This window comes from Mus musculus, chromosome 2 (assembly GCF_000001635.26).
Source record: "Mus musculus strain C57BL/6J chromosome 2, GRCm38.p6 C57BL/6J".
Lineage (NCBI taxonomy): Eukaryota > Metazoa > Chordata > Mammalia > Rodentia > Muridae > Mus > Mus musculus.
In genome coordinates this window covers 104,454,615-104,473,871 of record NC_000068.7, presented here as the reverse complement: position 1 = coordinate 104,473,871, position 19,257 = coordinate 104,454,615, and the positions used below count along the sequence as shown (strand labels likewise).

Here is a 19,257-nt window from a genome sequence, read left to right as displayed (position 1 = left end):
AGTTCATTGCCAGGCCAACAAGTCCTAGCCATTCTGTGTCTGAAGGCCCAGCATTTTACATGAACTCAGGCTCTCATGCTTGCAACTGAGTGCTTTATTCAATAAGTCATCTCTGTGGCCTACTAAAAATATTTTGAAATTAACAGAACCATCCAAAATTTATTGAACATTACCTTTACATCTAGACACTTTAATTCATTTTTCATGTGAAAGAGAGTTACATCTCGACAGTTACAGTCTAGTGAACGAGTCTAAAGGAGAAGACTGGGGAGTTATCCTGACTCTCAGTGCCTAGCTTTCCTTGGAGGTGCATGATGTGTCTCATGAGAACATGAGCAAGAGAGTACTGCATTCTTTGGTCAGCTCGTAGAGTTTGTAGTGTGCTCAAGCGTAGATGCAGAGAAGGATATAACTAGAGAGAACCTGTGGGACTTTGTGTGCAAGGAAAGAACATGGAACAAGTAAAGTAATCAATGCTTTTGTCTTTCGACTTGTGTTGTATGTTGTTATATGACAGACTAGTTGGAGGTAGATTAAATAACTATATAATTAATGTGTTTTTCTTTGTGGCAGTAAGGATTTATTTGTGTGTGTTAAGTTTATGTATATGGATTAGCAGTTGTTGGATTGTATATTACATGAATTCTGAGTTTATAAAAATAAGGTCAGGGGCTGGGGAGATGGCTCAGCAGGTAAGAGCACTGACTGCTCTTCCGAAGGTCCTGAGTTCAAATCCCCGCAACCACATGGTGGCTCATGACCACCAGTAATGAGATCTGACACCCTCTTCTGGTGCGCCTGAAGTCAGCTACAGTGTACTTATGTACAATAATAAATAAATAAAGAGTACTGACTGCTCTTTCAGAGGACCTGAGTTCAAATCCCAGCAATCACATGGTGGCTCACAACCATCTGTAATGCGATCTGATGCCCTCTTCTGGTGTGTCTGAAAAACAGTGGCAGTGTACTTACATACATAAAATAAATTAATATATCTTAAAAAAAAAGAATATTGCTGCCAGTTCTATAGAAAAAAAAATAAGGTCATAGGGAGAAAAGTCAGCTGTGCCAGTAACATGTTAAATACCCCTTTGTATGTGTGTTACACTGGAGTCAGATACTATTCATAAAACCATTGTATGCTTGATGGCTGTGTAGATGGAGTAAGAATAAAATCCATAAAAAGTCATTTAATGTTTGGGAACTTGGCAGGATGAAGGGAACTGGGTAGAAAGCCATTAAGTTGTCTTTATAGTGTAATGAATGCCCTTTAAGATCAAAGGGTATTTGGCAAGTAGAATATAAGTTCAGAGCTGTTCATGAAAAGGATGGCCCTTTTAAATTAATCCCTGTATGTATATACATTCTTAACATGCATAGTTGTTTCTTCCCGATTATAAACTCTGTTGGCTGGCTCATAATTTCATGTGTATGAGGTGTATGCATGGATCAGAGTCCAAAGCAAGATGTCTGGCATCTCCTATTATTCTCTGCTTTGTTACTTTGAGGCTAAATGTGGAGTTCTCTTTTTTCATGGAGGCCGGAAGCCAGCAGGCCCCAGCAGTGGAGTTACAGGGATGCGAGGGACCACAGCCAGCTATTCCAGGTTGCTGGGCATGAGCAATGGTCCTCGCCCTTGTGCGCAGCTGTTCCTACTGCTGCACTGCCTCCCGAGCTCCTGGTTCAGAAATTATATTTTGATGAGAGAATATTTTCCACATGTGTGCCATTTGTTTAGGGAGTTGTATTTTTCCTTTCACAGGGAAAATGGTCCGTACAGTTTCTACTGCACATCCTGGCTATTTAGATGGTCACTAAGTATTTCTCCAAATTACTAAAATATTGAAGAACTAATGTAGAGTTATTGAAGATATTACCTCCTCCCAGGGGAAAAATCCTAATGAAATTTAAAAATTATTATTATTTTAGCATATTGTGAATTTGACCCTGAAAGTTTTCTTCCTACAGTTCAAAGCTGAAGGAAAAACTTGGTTTTCTGGCTAACATTCCTTTCTTTTTTGCAGGTATGGCCTCACAAGTCTTGGTCTACCCACCGTATGTTTATCAAACTCAGTCAAGTGCCTTTTGTAGTGTGAAGAAACTCAAAGTAGAGCCAAGCGGTTGTGTTTTCCAGGAAAGAACCTATCCTCAGATCCATGTGAATGGTAGAAACTTTGGCAATTCTCATCCTTCCACGAAAGGTAGTGCTTTCCAGACAAAGATACCATTTACTAAACCTCGAGGACACAGCTTTTCATTGCAGGCAGGTGCCATTGTTGTCAAAGACACTGCCGGTGCTACAAAGGTCCTAGCAGCTCAGGCGCAGCAGGCTGGAGTGGAGGCACCGCGGGCCGTGGTGTGGAGAAACAGGTTACATTTCCTAGAAGGGCCCCAGCGATGCGGGTTAAAGCGCAAGAGTGAGGAGTTGGAGAATCACAGCGGCGCGATGCAGATTGTTGATGAACTGTCCATACTTCCTGCAATGTTGCAAACCAACATGGGAAACCCAGTGACAGTTGTGACAGCGACCACAGGATCGAAGCAGAACTGCACCAGCGGGGAAGGCGACTATCAGTTAGTGCAGCATGAAGTCCTTTGCTCTATGAAAAACACGTATGAAGTCCTGGATTTTCTTGGTCGTGGCACTTTTGGCCAGGTTGTCAAATGCTGGAAGAGAGGGACAAATGAAATTGTAGCCATTAAAATTTTGAAGAATCACCCTTCGTATGCACGTCAAGGGCAGATAGAAGTGAGCATCTTGGCAAGGCTGAGTACAGAGAACGCTGATGAGTATAACTTTGTGCGAGCCTATGAGTGCTTCCAGCACCGTAACCACACCTGCCTAGTCTTTGAGATGCTGGAGCAGAACCTGTATGACTTCCTGAAACAGAATAAATTCAGTCCCCTGCCCCTGAAGGTGATCCGGCCTGTTCTTCAGCAAGTGGCCACTGCACTGAAGAAATTAAAAAGTCTTGGTTTAATTCATGCTGACCTCAAACCAGAGAATATTATGTTGGTGGATCCTGTTCGCCAGCCGTACAGGGTTAAAGTGATAGACTTTGGATCGGCCAGTCATGTATCAAAGACTGTTTGCTCAACGTATCTTCAATCTCGCTACTACAGGTAGGCAGCAAATAATTTTTGGCTACCTAACAAACGCTGAGTTTCTGCTAAGTGAAGTTTGATAAGTGCATGTGATGAGAGAGACTGCTTCTTTGGTTAAATAAGGAAATCAATAAAATCTCTTTAGGTTTGAGGCTATAAAAGGATGTGAAAAATCCAGGCATAAAAAAATTACTTTAAGGCCAATAGAAATCTCCACTAGTTTCATGCTAAGATAGCTGTTCTTTTTTAGTTTTCTGCGACAGGATTTCTCTGTGTATCCCTGGCTGTCCTGAAGCTCACTCTTTAGTAGATCAGGTTGGCTTCAAACCTGCCTGTCTCTGTCTCCCAGGTGCTAGGACTAAAGGTGTGGGCCACCACCACCTGGAGATGTCTGGTTATTTTTATTATTAATGGGAGATAGGAGAGAATGATGTACAAATAATATGAAACACGAGTCTTTTAAATGTTGGAAAGTATTTTTGAAAGTAGTTTCTGTATATTTCTTGGAGCGTTTCAGTGCTTGGAAGAAGTAATTTTTAATTTTTAAAGTTTTATTTTTTACATTTATACATTCATTTTCATTTCTTACACTTTACTGTGTGCTTGCTCATGTGTGTGTGTGTGTGTGTGTGTGTGTGTGTGTGTGTGTGCATACATGCCATGGTGGACATGTGCGAGTCTGAGGATAACTTGTGGAAGTCTGGATTCTTCCCTTTACCATGTGGGTCCTTGGGCTTAAACCCAGGTTATTAGGCTTGCGACAAATGCCTTTACTGAGCCATCTCTGTTCTTGGAGAAGTAATTTAATAAAGACATAATCTCATATAACAACATTTAGAAAAGTTCAGACCATTATTCTGATTAATGACTTAAAGATTTACATGTATGTACATAGCTGCAACGAATTTTTCAATCTATATGCTGTGAGTAATGATATCTTAGTGTTGGTGCTATGTGTGGGAAAATTTGAAGACTGGAATAATTTCTATTCAGCTACTGACTGGTTCCATTGTCAAGATTTAGTGTAATGCTAGTCTTAGTATTGTAGTCTCAGTCACTAGCTAATGCTTAGTAAGGTTCCTCTGTGAGCATGAAAATGACTTTGAGTTCATAGTTTGAATCGCCAGTTCCTAGGTTGAGGAATATGTTGTTGTATTTCACTTGAATGCTGAGATGTTCTTGGTGTAGTCTAGAGTGCTGTGTTCTCCAGCACAGTGGGGGCAGGTATAGGAGCAGTACTGGCAGAGGAGTGCTTGTTCACAAGTCACTAAACAGATAGAAATGCAGGTTGTGGTCAGAGGTTGCTACAAATAGGAGGGTTATAAACTTTGACCCAATGAGGGGGTAGCTGTTTTGGGATGCCACATCTGCCCTTGTACTACTTTTGCTTTTCCTAATTAGTCTTCTGAAAACATGCTGTAAATCTTGCATAGATAAGGGGTAAGTCAGTCAGCTTCTACAGAAACCAACTCTGTATGCCTAGCTATATTAGTAGGTTATCAAAAGGAATCCCATATTCATATAACTTAGTAATAATTAAGTTTATTGACATAAACATTAGGAAATGTAGTCTGATTTATTGTTAGTATATTTAGTATATCTAGTATTAGAGTTGCTGAATGCCATTTTTAATGCTGTTTTTAAGATGTGGGATTTGGAGGAACACATCTTTAATTTATAGTGAGGAGGCAGAAGCAGATGGGTCTCTGAGTTACAGGCCAACCAAGGCTGCACAGTGAAACCCTGTCTCAAAACACACACACACACACACACACACACACACACACGAACACAAACACACACACTAATGAGAAAATGAAAAGGCAAATCCAAAAGGGCACTAGAGCCACCTTTTCAGTGGACAAAGGATGGTTTGTTGTTGCAGCAAGTAGCAGATGTCGCCTATTTTCATATACTTAGATTTACTTGATCCTCTGTCGTCCCAACTGCTCCTTTCCTTTTTTAGTTTATTGAAATGTAAGATTCAACTTTAGCTGTTTTTTTTCCCCCCTCTGGAATAAAGATTTTGAAATCTTATTCAATTGCATGGAAAGAAACACTAGTAGTGCTTTCCCGACTCCTGTCCTTTCTGTCACAGACTGTGGGCTCCGAGCCTTCAGTAGCCAGCTATCATATTATATAAACTCCAGCTCCAGCTGCCTGCGCCCTATATTTAGTTCACTCGTTAGTAAGTGACTTCATTATATTTGGGTCCTGCACTATTTCCATGTCAGATTCTGTGCTATGTGATATCTAGTTTCCTTTTTATTACCGAAATGTTTGGGAGGAGAGTAAACAGAAACATTTTATACTTGAGAATGAATTTCTATTGGTATATTAAATGTTTCAGGAGAGAATCATTTAAAAAACTTAAATATGATCCTGTTTTCTTTTTTTTTTTCCCCCTTTTTTTTTTGAGACAGGGTTTCTTTCTCTGCGTAGCCCTGGCTTTCCTGGAACTCACTCTGTAGACCAGGCTGGCCTCGAACTCAGAAATCTGCCTGCCTCTGCCTCCCAAGTGCTGGGATTAAAGGCGTGCACCACCACCGCCCAGCTTTTTTGTTGTTGTTTTTTTGTTGTTGTTGTTTTGTTTTGGTTTATGATCCTGTTTTCTAGCATTAGGTCTTGGCATAAATATTAGCCTTTATGTTGAGAAAGGAAGAAAATTCGGAATAATTGTTAAGTATAACTTCTATTCTGAGTTCGGGTTAATATTTACCTGGCTTTCAGAAGCTGTACAGAGCTAAGATTAGTCACAGGTTCTGAGTGTTGAGAGTTTTTTTTAAAAAAAAAAAAAACCCAGAAGTTTGTATTTAATAAATAAAGCTCATGGTTATGTTTTGGATGATTATACATTCATAAAGTACTGAAAATGGACTTGATGGCAGATTTAAGAGGTAGAATAGGTAGTAAATATTAAGATAGATTAGCAAAACTGCAGTGTAGTTCTTAATTAGTTTGTGCTGAGTCTGGTCTATCTTTACATGAAAATGGTGGCTAGCGATTACTTTATTTCAGAATTTGCACATCATTTTTGCAACCTTGCTGCTTTTGTTTTAGCTTATGACAGGGTTACTTAGAAATTGGATTATACTTGATTTTTCTGTTTAAAAGATTCTGTGTGGTTAAATGGTAGTATAATAAATATTTTAAGATGTATATCCTAGTTTTAAGGTAAAGAATTGATTTAGACACAGATTCATGTGTTACCCGTTTAAACTCTGCAACACAAATGTAGTAGGGATATCTTAAAATAGACAGGGTAGCGGCCAGAGATTGTTGCCTACTATAGATGGTGAGGCTGTCTAGCTCCTGCAGTGATGGAAGCCAGAGCATGCTAAGGGCACTGATTTGCTCAAGGTCAGCATGTTCTAAATTGAGCTGCCTGAGTGTGCTTTCTGTCAGGAACACGTAGGGCTTTTGAATGTGGGAAGCTTTAGCAGCAGAAGGTGCTGTATTTATGAGGTGTGGTGGCAATATTCAGGTCATGACGTTCTTTTTTTTTTTTTTTTTTAAATATAGAATTTTAGCCTGTGGGTCTCAGCTATTTCAGAGCAGAGACAGAAAAGTGGGCTATAAAGTAACCTGCTTAGCAGGAAATATATGTTGCTATACTATGACTTGATAATTGCCATTGAAGTAATGCATGCTCTGTAGGAATGCGGATAAAACGCAGTGAGACTGCTCACCCAGCTGTGGTCCTCGCCTCAACTTGTTACTCCTGTGCTAGTACAGAAAGGTGGAGTGATGAGTGGTGAGATGACAGTTGTTCTTTAGGGCACACTCTTTTTGGACCCAGAAGTTTCAAAGGTAACGTTCCTCTGACATATAGAAGGCATATGGAGAGACCCGTTGTAATTGATACTTTATATAGGTTACTTTATTTCTTGATTTTTTTTTTTTTGAGGCAGGGTCTTACTATGCAGGTCCAGTTACATTCTATATAGATTAGCCTAGCCTTATAAACATGTGACTGTCCTGCCCCTGACTCGTAAGTGCTGGATGTGTGCCACCAAACCCAGGTAGGTTACTTTAGATTAGACTACCGAGCTTCTGCACCATTTCATTTTTGTTTTTCAAAGCATTTTTATCTATTCTCCTCTGTTTCTCACCTCTTGCTCTCAAGAGAGAGAGTTAGGGGGTGAGATGAGAAAGACTTGCTCTGTGAGCCTAGAATGGCCCAAGAATTACTCTGTAGCCTGGACTGGTCTTGAGCTTCATTCATTTAAAGCATACACTTCCATGGCTTTGATTATAGTTGTAGTTGTAAGTTGATGAATCAATTTTAGAATGCTTATGCACCCTCCAAAGAACACCCCCCCCCACCATTGTTCTCCAGCCTTCTCATCTTCCTGTCTCTTTCAACGGCCAACCAAAGTTCATCCATGTTATAGCATGCATCAGTAGTAGCACGTATCCCTAGTGTTACCAGTGAGTTCAAGGTACCAATGAAAAGAATAGAAATTGTCAGTGATTAGAGCCTTTTCCTAAAATCCTTAGTGCCCTAAGGCGGGGTGCATTGTGCTGGGTGCATTGACTAGCACATAGCCAGCCCCGCCTGGCATGCAGTGTGATAAGCAGCTGTGCAAGGAGAAAAGGGGAGAGCAGTTTTTATTCTTTTATACTTCTTTTTCAGTTTGAAGTAGTTTTAGATATATAAAATACTAACATGTTACCTTCTTTTTTAAATATTTATTTATTTATTTATTTATTTATTTATTTATTATATGTAAGTACACTATAGCTGTCTTCAGACACTCCAGAAGAGGGCATTAGATTTCGTTACAGATGGTTGTGAGACACCATGTGGTTGCTGGGATTTGAACTCAGGACCTTTGGAAGAACAGTCGGCGCTCTTAACCGCTGAGCCACCTCACCAGCCCAACATGTTACTTTCTTAGTTTTCCTATACATATTTTTTGTGTACACACACACACTCACTCACTCACTCACACAGTTTCAGATACAGAGCCCCTTTAACCCTAAATAGTTCAGTGTACTCCTAGATTACAAGGATAATTTTGGGCCAGGAAGATGGCTCAGTAGGTAGGTACTTGCCAGTCTGAGTTCAAGGTTGTGAACTTGTCCCAGCCTCTGTGCTGTGAGCTCAGCCTTCCTCAAGAGCTTGCTTTCTGGCACAAGATGTTCTGGCTTGTCTTGAACTCAGTAGCCCCAGGCCTCAGATTGTCTTTCTTTGTAGGTCTCCTCCCTCCCTCCCTCCCTCCCTCCCTCCCTCCCTCCCTCCCTCCTTTCTTTCTTTCTTTCTTTCTTTCACAGTTTCTCTGTGCCATCCTGAAACTCGCTCTGTAGGCCAGGCTGGCCTCAAACTCAGAAATATACCTCTCTCTGTCTCCCAGTTGCTGGGATTAAAGGCATACCATCCTCCCCCTTCTTTTTTTTTTTTTTCTTTTGAGAATGGTTATTTAGCACATGTCTGTATACTAATGCAAGTGTACCTATTGGTATGCAAGTGTCAGTGCTTTCTCAGAGCCTTCTCACGGTAAAACTAGAAGATATATGGCGCTTATCTCTGCTCTACATTTCTAAAAGTTTATATAGTAAAGCTATGAATACATACATATTGGTATATCTGATTCTGACACATTGAGTTTTATTCTATTTTGTTTGCTTGTTTTGAGATAGAGTCTCCATATGTAGTTCTGGCTCTCCTGGATGTCACTATGAATGCATAGAGACCCACCTGCCCCTGCCTCTGGAATGCTGGGACTAAAGGCATAAGTTACTACACCCATCTTTGTTACTATTTAAAGCTTTAGAATTATAAGCAGGTATATTTATAAAGTTTATATTAGGGATTTTCTACCCACCCAATGGGCAGCCATTTTGCTGGCTTTGACGGAGTCTTATATAGCCCAGGCTGGTTTTTGCCTTACTGTGTAACTGAAGCTTGCACTCCTAAACTACCTACCTCCATCTCTTGAGTGCTGAGATTGGGGACATGTTCCTCTACCTTGCCCAGCTAATTTTAGACCTTCTGATTGATAATACTTGCTTTGAACTTGGGAGGCGTGGCTAGTAGGTGAGGGTTATATTATGTAATAGTCTAGGAATCTTTCTGCACCTTTACCATCTTGCTTGGCCTCAAATGTGATATTTCTAAAAACTACAGTTTGGAATTATTTTTATAAAAATTCTTTTCTATATATGTTCTATCTAGTACCTGGACACCCTTGGTTAGTATTGTCCCTGTGTGTTAGGAAAACCAGAAGACTGCATTTGAAAACACATTGCCTTCTTGAGCTCACATTTCTAATATTTACTTTTAATTAATTAATTAATTAATATTATTATTTTTATTTTTTAATTTAATTTAATTTTATTTTTTTTTTGAGGCATGGTTTCTCTGTGTAGCCCTGTCTGTCCTGGAACTCCCTCTGTAGACCAAGCTGGCCTCAAATGCACAGAGATCTGCCTGCCTCTGCTGGGATCCCAAGAGTTGGGATTGAAGGTGACACCTGGCATATATCTTTTATTTTTTTAAACAGAGCTAATGGGGATTTCTTATTTAGACTTTTATTTATTTAACTTAATGTGTATGGATGGTTTGCTTGCACGCGTATATATGCACTGGGGTTACAAGATGGTTGTATGTTACCATATGGGTGATGGGAATTGAGCCCATGTTTTTTGCAAGAGCCAATGCTCTTAGCCATAAAGTCATCTCTCCAGTGCTTTTGTACTAATATTTTAATAATATTATTTACTTTATAAATTTTAATTTAGGTTTTTGAGACTTGTTTTTACTATATAGCCAAAGCTGGCCTTGAACTCTCAGTGGTTCTCCTACCTTAGCACCCTAGCGCTATGATTACAAACATGAGCTACCATGTCCAGTACAGAAATTATGATTAATTTCTATTATTACTCACTAGATGAATTTGTTTATTGGGTCCATACTGTGCCACAGTGTGAGTGTGGAGGTCAGAGGACAACTTGTAGGTGCTGGATCTTCTTCTACCATGTAGTCTTGGGAGTTGTCAGCCCTGGTGCCAGGCCTTTGTCCCCTTAACCATCTCATGAGCCTATTCTGGGAAATAATTCTCATTTTTACCTGATGTAAAAGTTGATAGTATTCTTTCATCGTGTTAAATACAGCCACGTTGTTGTGAAAGGTCTTTAGGGCATTTTCATTTTGCACATCTCAGATGTGTTCTTTGGACAGTACCCCATCATCTCAATTTCTAGTAACCACTTCTCTGTCTCATCCTGTCACTTGGACCCTCCTGAAAGCTGCTGTGTCTGAGTAGCTGCTGTGAACATGGTGGTGCAACTGTCTCCTTCTTCAGTTGTTGGGCTCATAATATGATTCCATTTTGAATTTTTTGAGGATCCTCTATGTTTCCATAACATTTCACAGGTTTAATCACAGTATATATCTGGAACTCAGCTTTTCCACATCCCTGATGGTTCCTTTTTTCTTTTTCAATATTTAAAAACATTTTTAAAAATTATTATTTTATGTTTTGGGTGTTGTGATGGTTTGTATATGCTTGGCCCAGGGATTGGCACTATTAGGAGGTGTGACCTTGTTGGAGTAGGTCACACTGTGGGTGTGGGCTTAAGACCCTCACCCCAGCTGCCTGGAAGTGAGTCGTCCACCAGCAGCCTTCAGATAAAGATGTAGAACTCTCAGCTCCTCCTGTACCATGCCTGCCTGGATGCTGCCATGTTCCTGCCTTGATGATACTGGACTGAACCTCTGAACCTGTAAGCCAGCCCCAACTAAATGTCTTTTATAAGACTTGCCTTGGTCATGGTGTTTGTTCACAGCAGTAACACCCTAACTAAGACAGGTGTATAGCTTGCATGCACATCTGTGTACTTGGTGTGTACCTGGTGCCTAGGAGGCCAAAAGAGGATTGGATTGCCTGGAACTGGAGTTCGAGGTGGTTGTGAGCCAGCATGTGGGTGCAGGGAACGGAACCTGGTCCTTTGGAAGATCAGGTAGTGCCCTTGTCTGCTGAGCCATCTCTCCAGACCCCTTTCTTCTATTCTGATAGCTGTGAAGTGCTCTCTTACTATTTGACTGGGGTTGGACTGTTTTTTTGAGGAAAGTGATGCTGAGCATGTTCGTGAGCTTGTGGGCTCTTTGCTTCTAGACATCTTTCAATGTTAAAATGTCCTCTTCTAATAAACAGAAATTGAATACATTCTGAGTTCATTCATGCAACACAAGTGTGCTTGCTTACCATAAGAATAGTGGCGAGTGAGCAGATTCAGCATATACATTTTATTTTTCTAAGAATATTGAAGCGTTAGAGTCTAGTACATTATTTGTACCTTGCTTACTTAGAGCTCTGACCTTGGAGACTGTGCCATGGAAAATATCTCAGACAGTATCTCTTTTAGTATTGTACCTAAGGGACTAAAAGCCATACAAAGAAGGAGAATGAATTGGCTATGTCCTAAATAATGGTCATTTGAAAGGAGCATTTGAACTAATGCACATATTGAGTATTAGATTTTTCCTTAGATGAAACAAAAAATAATATTCTTCCCATGTAATCTTCCCCCTTATTGCATGTTCATGCTTCATTATTCACACTTAACTCTTATCTGATTCTTGAATTATTTTTATATAATGACAGTTTTTTTGTATATGATTTAAAAAATATTAGTAACCAGAAAGGAGGAGAAGGAGGAGGAGGAAGAAAAGGAAGAGGAGAAAGATGAATAAATAATAGAGTTGGTGTAAAACCAGGACACTGGAAACTCTGAATTTTAATTTCTGTCATTGACTTTATAAATGAGGAGGCTACTTAACCATACACGTCTACATAAATAGGTAAATGGACTATACTACCCTCGTGTCCTATAGATGTGGACTAGTGTACAAAGCTTTAATGTCTAAATGCTCAATGGTACTGTTTAGGTAGATTTTGAAAGCATTTTCTAAAGCTTTATCACAATTGTTTAATTCTCCACATGGTAGCTACAAAATACAGAAAAACCAAAACACCCTGTAAACTAGATTGATAAGTTCTCTCAGGCTTGAAAGGCTGTATGCTAAAATCTACGTGTACCTCTTATAGTCACTTATAGGTTAAAAGAAGACTTTCATGGCTTTTAATCAAGTCAGTAAAAGCTTATGATTTCAAAGGCTGTCAGTATCTCCATAGGCTGTCTGTAGCACTATTGGAAAAGTACATCTAGCCTCACGGATGTACAGTGCAGTGTACTGTCATGAGGACATGGGTTAGGTGCCTGTCTCTCACACCTGAAAGCATATATGCCTATTTATTTCTCTCTTCATCAACTTCCAGTGGTTGGAATTTAGTTCCCTGAATGTTATTAATGAGTGTGTTACCATGAAAGAGTGCCAGTTCTGTGCTGGTGAATAATTTAGGTGTCAGCTGGTGAGGTGAGATTGTATTACTTAGACAGTCCCAATATGTGCTAAACTTTGACATTAAATAGGAAAAATACATCTTTTATGAAAGCCCTGATTTACAAAATTGTATATATTTCTTTAAAATTAAAAATTATTTCACTTAATATTTTTAAATTACAAAATATTTTTTAAAAGATTGTATTTTTAAAAATTCTGTATCTGTGTCTGGGTATGTGCATATGAATTCAGGTGCTTGCACAGAGCAGAGACATCAGATCTGGAGCTAGCATTTATAGGTGGTAGTGTAAGCTAGGAGTTGGGTCTTTTGCAAGAGCAGGAGGCACTCTGTGCTAAGCCATTTCTTTAGCCACATGATGATTTTTAAAAGCTAGCAAGAATGTAGCAAATTAGGAACATTTTCTCCCTTTATGTTGTGGTTTTATTTTATAATTTTATAGAACATCTTTACTCTTCATTTAAAGCAATCCCATTATGGATATAATTTTCAGATAATGTCAGAGAGCCTGCTTGTGTAAACCTGCATCTCACAGGTATACTTTCATATTTTTATGAAAAAGATTTTTAAGGTAGTGTGGGTATATGCATTTTGCTGAAAGATATTATACCCCTCCTAAGTATTATTACCCTGTTCCAGTGTAACATGAAGGTGGCCTTTTGGAGCTGTGCTGTAGTTCATTTAGTTTGTAGAGTGCTTGCCTGGCATGCAGGAAGCCAGAGTTTGGTCTCCAGGTTGTGTGTGTTGGGTGCTATAATCTCAGCATCCAGGAAGGGGATGTAGGAGAACCAACCAGGTGCGTACTAAGCTCTGGGATGCACCAGACCCTTTCATCCCCTTCTCTTCTCTTCCTTGCCTTCAAGTCTTTTTTAAAAAGGAAGAAAATGCCTTTCTTCACAAGGTATTTTAATATGAGTAGGTTCAGTAGACAAACTTACAAAATTTGAAATGGTTTAGCCACGTTTTACAACATTAAAAGTATAGATATGTTTTATGTGTCTTGTGTAGGTACTTTTTTTTATGTGGGGAATAAGAATATAAAGTGAAATAATGATGTTTCTTGACTGCTTTGTCCTCAGCACTGTGCTAAAGAGTTTACCACTAACCCTTGGAGTAGCTAAAAAATAGCAACATCATCTGCATCTTATGAACAGGAAGTTGAGATTCAGATTTGTTGCACAACGGTGACAGAGTTGGGGAATAAAGATGTGTGCTACCACACTCAGTTTAGAAGCAATTCTTTGATGTCTCGTTTCCCTACTGTTTATGTAGTCACCGTGTGACCAGATCCTACTGATTTAACTCTGATATATTCCTGCATGTAATTTTGCCACACCTTTCTCTGTGTCTTGTTTTTGTTCTGGTCTGGACCCCTGCACTGTAATTTTTTTCTTTAACACACACAATTAGATTTATTTTATGTGTATCTTAGGATTTTTATTGCTACAACACTATAGTAGCTGAAAGAAGTGTTTTATTACACTTCCACATCAAATCCATCACCAAGGGAAGGCAGGTCAGGAACTCAAGGCAGGGCACTGGAGGCAGGCGTTGGTGGTGAGTCTGTGCTGCTGCTTACTGGCTTGTTCTTCCTGGCTAGCTCATGGAAAATAAAAGAGGTCATGCAACTCCTAGAGCTGGAGTTCCTGATGGAGCTGGAGTTCCCGATGGGTGAGCTACCCTGTGTGAACTCAGGTCCTCTGGAAGAGCAAGAAGGCTCTTTATCACTGAGCCATGTCTCTGGTCCTTCTCCAGCCACCGTTGACAGTGTACAAAATTATTTGTTTTAGCAAAGTGTAGTTTTCTAGTTTTTCACTTGTTGTCCATGCTTGGGGCTTAAAATTTAAGAAACTGTTGTCAAATTTAGAGTTATAAAGGAATGTAACTATATTCTAATAATATATTAATACTATGTTTTAATAATTTATTGTCTTAGTTCATGAGGAATTAAATATCCTGTTTTTAGACAAGGGTGGAGTTTAAGTCATGAAACAGAACAAAAGCGTGGATTGATGGGCTAAGTAAGCAAGGGAATTATGTTACTATATTCATCCACATGCTTATGATTCTGGTTCTTCACCTACTGCATCACCTGGAGCAAGTTCCTTCCTCTCTGAGCCTCAGTTTACTCATCGTGACACTGTTAATAGCTACTTCAAAGGTTGCTGTGAAGATGAACACATAATGTAGAGTAAGCACTAATGTGTTGGGACACTACATGCACTTTATGCATAGGAGCTACACTGAGGGCGGAGCTTTGCAAGATTCTTTGATGTGGTGACAGGGAGTCTCCCATGCTTATTTCTTGGTGGCTTACTTCTGACATGTGTACTGCTGCAGTTCTTCAGAGCCAAATCAATTGGTGTAATGTATTTGAATTTGTGTGAATGCGTGGCCATTTACCTGTCTGTAGTTATTTGAGACAGTCTTGTTAGCCTTATCTGGTCTGGGAATCATTGTGTAGCCCAGGCAGGGCTTGAACTTAGTCCATTTTCTTCAGTGCTTTGACCTCCTAAGTTCCTGAGTTGTGCTGTATATTTACTATGGTAGCCAGTAGTGTCTGATGCTGTGTAGTAGGTAGGTATGAACTAATTCGAATTCTTTGAAATGACAGAGCTGAGTCATGGCACAGCTACATTAGTCACATCTGAAGTGGCCAACACATCGCGGTGCATGGTAGAAACAGTGTCTCCAGCGATTTGGACATCTGTTGGACAGGGCTATCTGGAGGCTTTGTGATAGTGTTTTCTTGAGTGATTTTAGTTTTAGTATAGAAGGTGGGTAGTGGTGTTATTTCTAGGACGGCTGGGCTTTTTGTTTACTCTTTGTGATTTTTTCCCCCCTCATGTTTTTGAAAAGCTTAGGCCAGGGCCCCTCTTCCCTAACAGTCTAAACAGTAGTTTTTGTGTTCCCAGGTTAATGAGAGACAGTTGCAGGCTCTAGGCCACTGCCTTCTATTTATTCTTTATGCCTTGCTATTAGTAACGGTTAGAACATGAGATGGGTTACTGCTCAAGTTAGATCTCCATCTTTATACATCCCAGCTGGTACGGTGAGAGGCAGACCTGTAAACAGACTCCACAGGTGCTTGCATTCCAGGAGAAGAACAGGTGCCAGTCTCACTTTACCAGAGAAGCCTCCGGGCCAGGTTGCCAGAGTCAGAGACATTAGAAAGATCCCAGTGGCAACACAGCCTCTTCCCTTATCGTGAGGACCCCTTAATTAGCTGCGCTGCTCCTCTTCCTTGCCCACTTGAGGCCTCAGAGATGCACGTGCCTTCTTTGGCATTCCCTCCTCCTATTGCCACCTAGGAGTCAGCACGGTCTGGCTGCAGGTTCTTGCTGTGAAAGATTACCCCTTGATTCTAGATCTTTAAAGAAGGGATCCCCAACTCTGCCTTATTGGCCTGAATGCTCTTCAGAGCTCCACCACGTGGCTTGCTCTACACCTACATATCTGTTAACTTTTCTATTTCTTTAAAGTGTTTCTATTGGTTTGTTTTTGACAGTCAGTCCTGCTATGCAGTCCTGGCTTTACTCTGTCTCTTGACTGTTCCTGGGATTAAAGGTTTAACACCCCCATGCCCACCAATAACTTTTCTAATTAAACTTCTTCCAAGTTTAATTAGACAGTTTATGGACAGTTTACCATAATTTCTCTTTTGAACTCAAAACTTAATGATTATCTCAAGAAAATGTAGTTTCAATCCAATGATATTTTCTTTTTATATTGGGATTTGTTTCTTAGAGTTTGTGTCTTACCTGTTATAAGTTACTTTCTGTAGACGTTTAAAATAGATTTTTTTTTTTGAGTGGTTTAGTTCCTTAGGAAGCTGTATAAGGGACAGAGTTCCCGTGTGTTCCCGCCTTCACACACAGTTGACCTCACACATCCTGCCGTCACACATCTTCAACCTTCTCACATGCACACCCCCTTTCTCTGGCGCTTTATGTACAAATGATGATCCTAGGTGCATATTACTTCTCCAGATCTGTACACCAGGCTGCTTGTATATTATCCAGCTTTATAATTGGCTCCTCTTATTTCCTTTACTCAGAATATAATTCACAGCGGTGACAGTTATTTTTAGAGCAATTATCTCAGGGAAGTAGTGGTTTTAGTAGGAAATCATGTATGGTCATGATTTAGAGGTTTGCTTTCATGTTTCCTTAAATTCTAGTAGTCTGGATTTAGGAGTTGATTAATGTAGTTACCTATTTTGTGGGTTACAGAGTATCTGAGAATTTAATTTAAAACATTGAAGTGGAATGTATTTTGAGGAACATTGTATCAAATTGGATACTTTATGTTCCCCATTGCTTCTTAAATTGTATGTATTATTATGGTGTGTGCCTATGCTATATGTTGGGTGTGCACACACACCATGGCTCAGGTGTAGGTCAGAAGACAGCCTTTAGAGTAGGCTAATTCCTCCACTGCTTACCAGGCTTGGAAATGCTTTAATCAGCTGAGCCCTGTGCTGGCCCAGTGAATATTTCTTTAAGGGAGCCTTAAGGACCTTCTAGTATTCTTTAGAGACAAAATGCACAGTTATGTTGTCTTGTTTGTAGAGAGCTCACTTTATTCCTTCCCAGGTTTATTCTTTAGCTTAAGTTTTTGTTGTGCTACTATTTTTCATAAACATAGAGGCAGTCATTCTAGTACTCTTAATTTAGATGTGTTTTTGGTTGAGGAAATGAATAATATGCCGCTGGCACTTAGTTTTGTTGTTGTGTTCTGTAAAGGCAAGTGTATCCCTGTCATGCATATGTTGTAAGTGGACTTCGGAACAGTTCCTTATCTATTCAGTTCTGGTAGTTGATGATATCTAAACATTGATGCAGAGTTGTGGAGGGCTTGTGTGACTGTGGTACAACATGGTAAAGTGGAAAGGGAACCAGACTCATGCAGAAAGGGGCACAAGTGCCAGCAAGATGTGAAGAAGTTCAGCCTTGACCCTTTTATAACAAACAGCCTTTGCAAGAAGAGAGTCTGTCCTGTGACACTAAGGCACATAGACCAACATTAGTCTTTTCATAGGTGGTGGCTGGCTACCTTCCAGCTGGCCTTTTTACATTGGGAGTTGTATTTTCAGAGCATGAACCTTAGGGTACAAGGTATATGCATCTCTAGTTTGTAAATGAATTGAGGCTAATGAAATGTCTAATTTGCTTAAGTAAATAATAGTATATAGTAACTATAGAACTTATGTGCTTATTTGTTTATTCATTTTTATCTTGTTGTTTGAAACCAGGGCCTCACACATACCAAGGAAGCCTAGATACATACCACTGAGATACAGTCCTTTTTGTATCTTTTAGTTTTGAAATAAGATCTCTCTAAATTGCCTGCACTGCCTTAGAACTCTGTAGAACAGGCCTTGAACTTGGGTTCCTCCTGATTTAGCTACCCAAGTAGCTGGTATTATTAGTCCTGTGACATTGGGACAGATTTTTAAATTTTAAGCATCTATTTATGTATCTATTGCTATTTATCTGTCTGTCTATCTATCTATCTATCTATCATCTATTATCTATTTATCTTTTTGAGACAGGGTCTCTGTATAATCTTGGCTGTTCTGGAGCTCACTATGTAGATCAGGCTGGCCCCAATGCCTCTGTCTCTGCTGGGATAAAAGGAGTGAGTGTCTGTGTGTGCAGATTATAGAGTATAACCCTTGCTTCTGCTATATGGGTTCAGGGGATGGAACTTGGGTAGAGTGCAAGCAGTTTTATTTTGCTGGTCCTAGGCCTAGTTTATTTACTTATTTCTAAAACGCTTTTATTTATTTTTATGTGTATGAGTGTTTTGCTTGCTCACTATTTGCATGCCTGGTATTTGCAATAGACCAGAAGAGGGCACAGGATTCCCTGAAACTGGAGTTACAGATTGTTGTGAACACCACGGGTGTGAATGTACCCAGGTCCCCTGGAGGAGTAGCCTGTGCACTTAACTGCTGAGCAATGTCTCCAGCCCTCTTGAAAAATTTGTTTGCTAGAAAGGTAAACATTATTTGTTGTGATGGGCAAACATTTTCTTCCTTTCCCTTTCCTTTCTATCCTTTCCTTCTCCACCATCCCACTCCCCTCTCCTCCATTCCCCTCCCCTCCCCTCTCTTCTCCTGTCCTCCTCCTTCCAATCTTCCTCCCCCCCCCCCCTTTTTTTTTTTCCTGAGTTGGTCTCACTACAGAGCTCTGGCTGTCCTAGAACTCACTATATAGGTCAGTCTGGCCTTGGACTCACAGAGATTCATTCACTTGGCTCTGCCTCCTAAGTAGTAGGATTAAAGTCATGTGCCATCACACCAGGGCCCCTCTTTTCTTTCTTGAGACAGAGTCTCACTGTGCATCCCTGGCTTTGAATAACATTATTGTGCTAATGTTAATTTCCTGATTTTTGATGTATATAGCTGTAGAAGAGACCTTGTTTTTAGGAAGTATACCCTAAATGATGCATTTGCATTAAGGGGCATATTATCCACAACATGAATCTCATCAAGTTTCTCAAAAACAGAATTTGTATGAGATACAAATAGGATAATGTGTTAATGTTTGAGGAATTTGATTCAGGGTATTATCTGAATACTATGTTGTCTTTTTATTTTTTATTTTGTAAATTTAAATGCTTTAAAATATTTTTAATTATGTGTGTGTCTAAGAAGGTCAGAGAAATGTGGGACCCCCTAGAGTTGGGTTTAGAGGTTCTTTTGAGCTTCTGATGTGGGTGCTGGGAATGGAATTCTATCCTCTTCAGGACCAGTGTATGCTCTTGACTATTGAGCCAT

At 39.8% G+C, this 19,257-nt stretch overlaps 1 protein-coding gene across 2 annotated transcripts in view; it reads left to right on the top strand.

Annotated features, from left to right (window-relative positions):
• Hipk3 (homeodomain interacting protein kinase 3) overlaps positions 1 to 19,257 on the top strand; it is a 68,009-nt gene that overhangs the window by 20,618 nt on the left and 28,134 nt on the right. For both annotated transcript variants that reach the window (NM_001145824.1, NM_010434.2), the window contains exon 2: positions 2,025 to 3,123. In NM_001145824.1, the coding sequence (NP_001139296.1) occupies positions 2,027 to 3,123 (1,097 nt within the window). In that variant the 5' untranslated portion in view covers positions 2,025 to 2,026. The remainder of the gene's footprint in view (positions 1 to 2,024; positions 3,124 to 19,257) is intronic.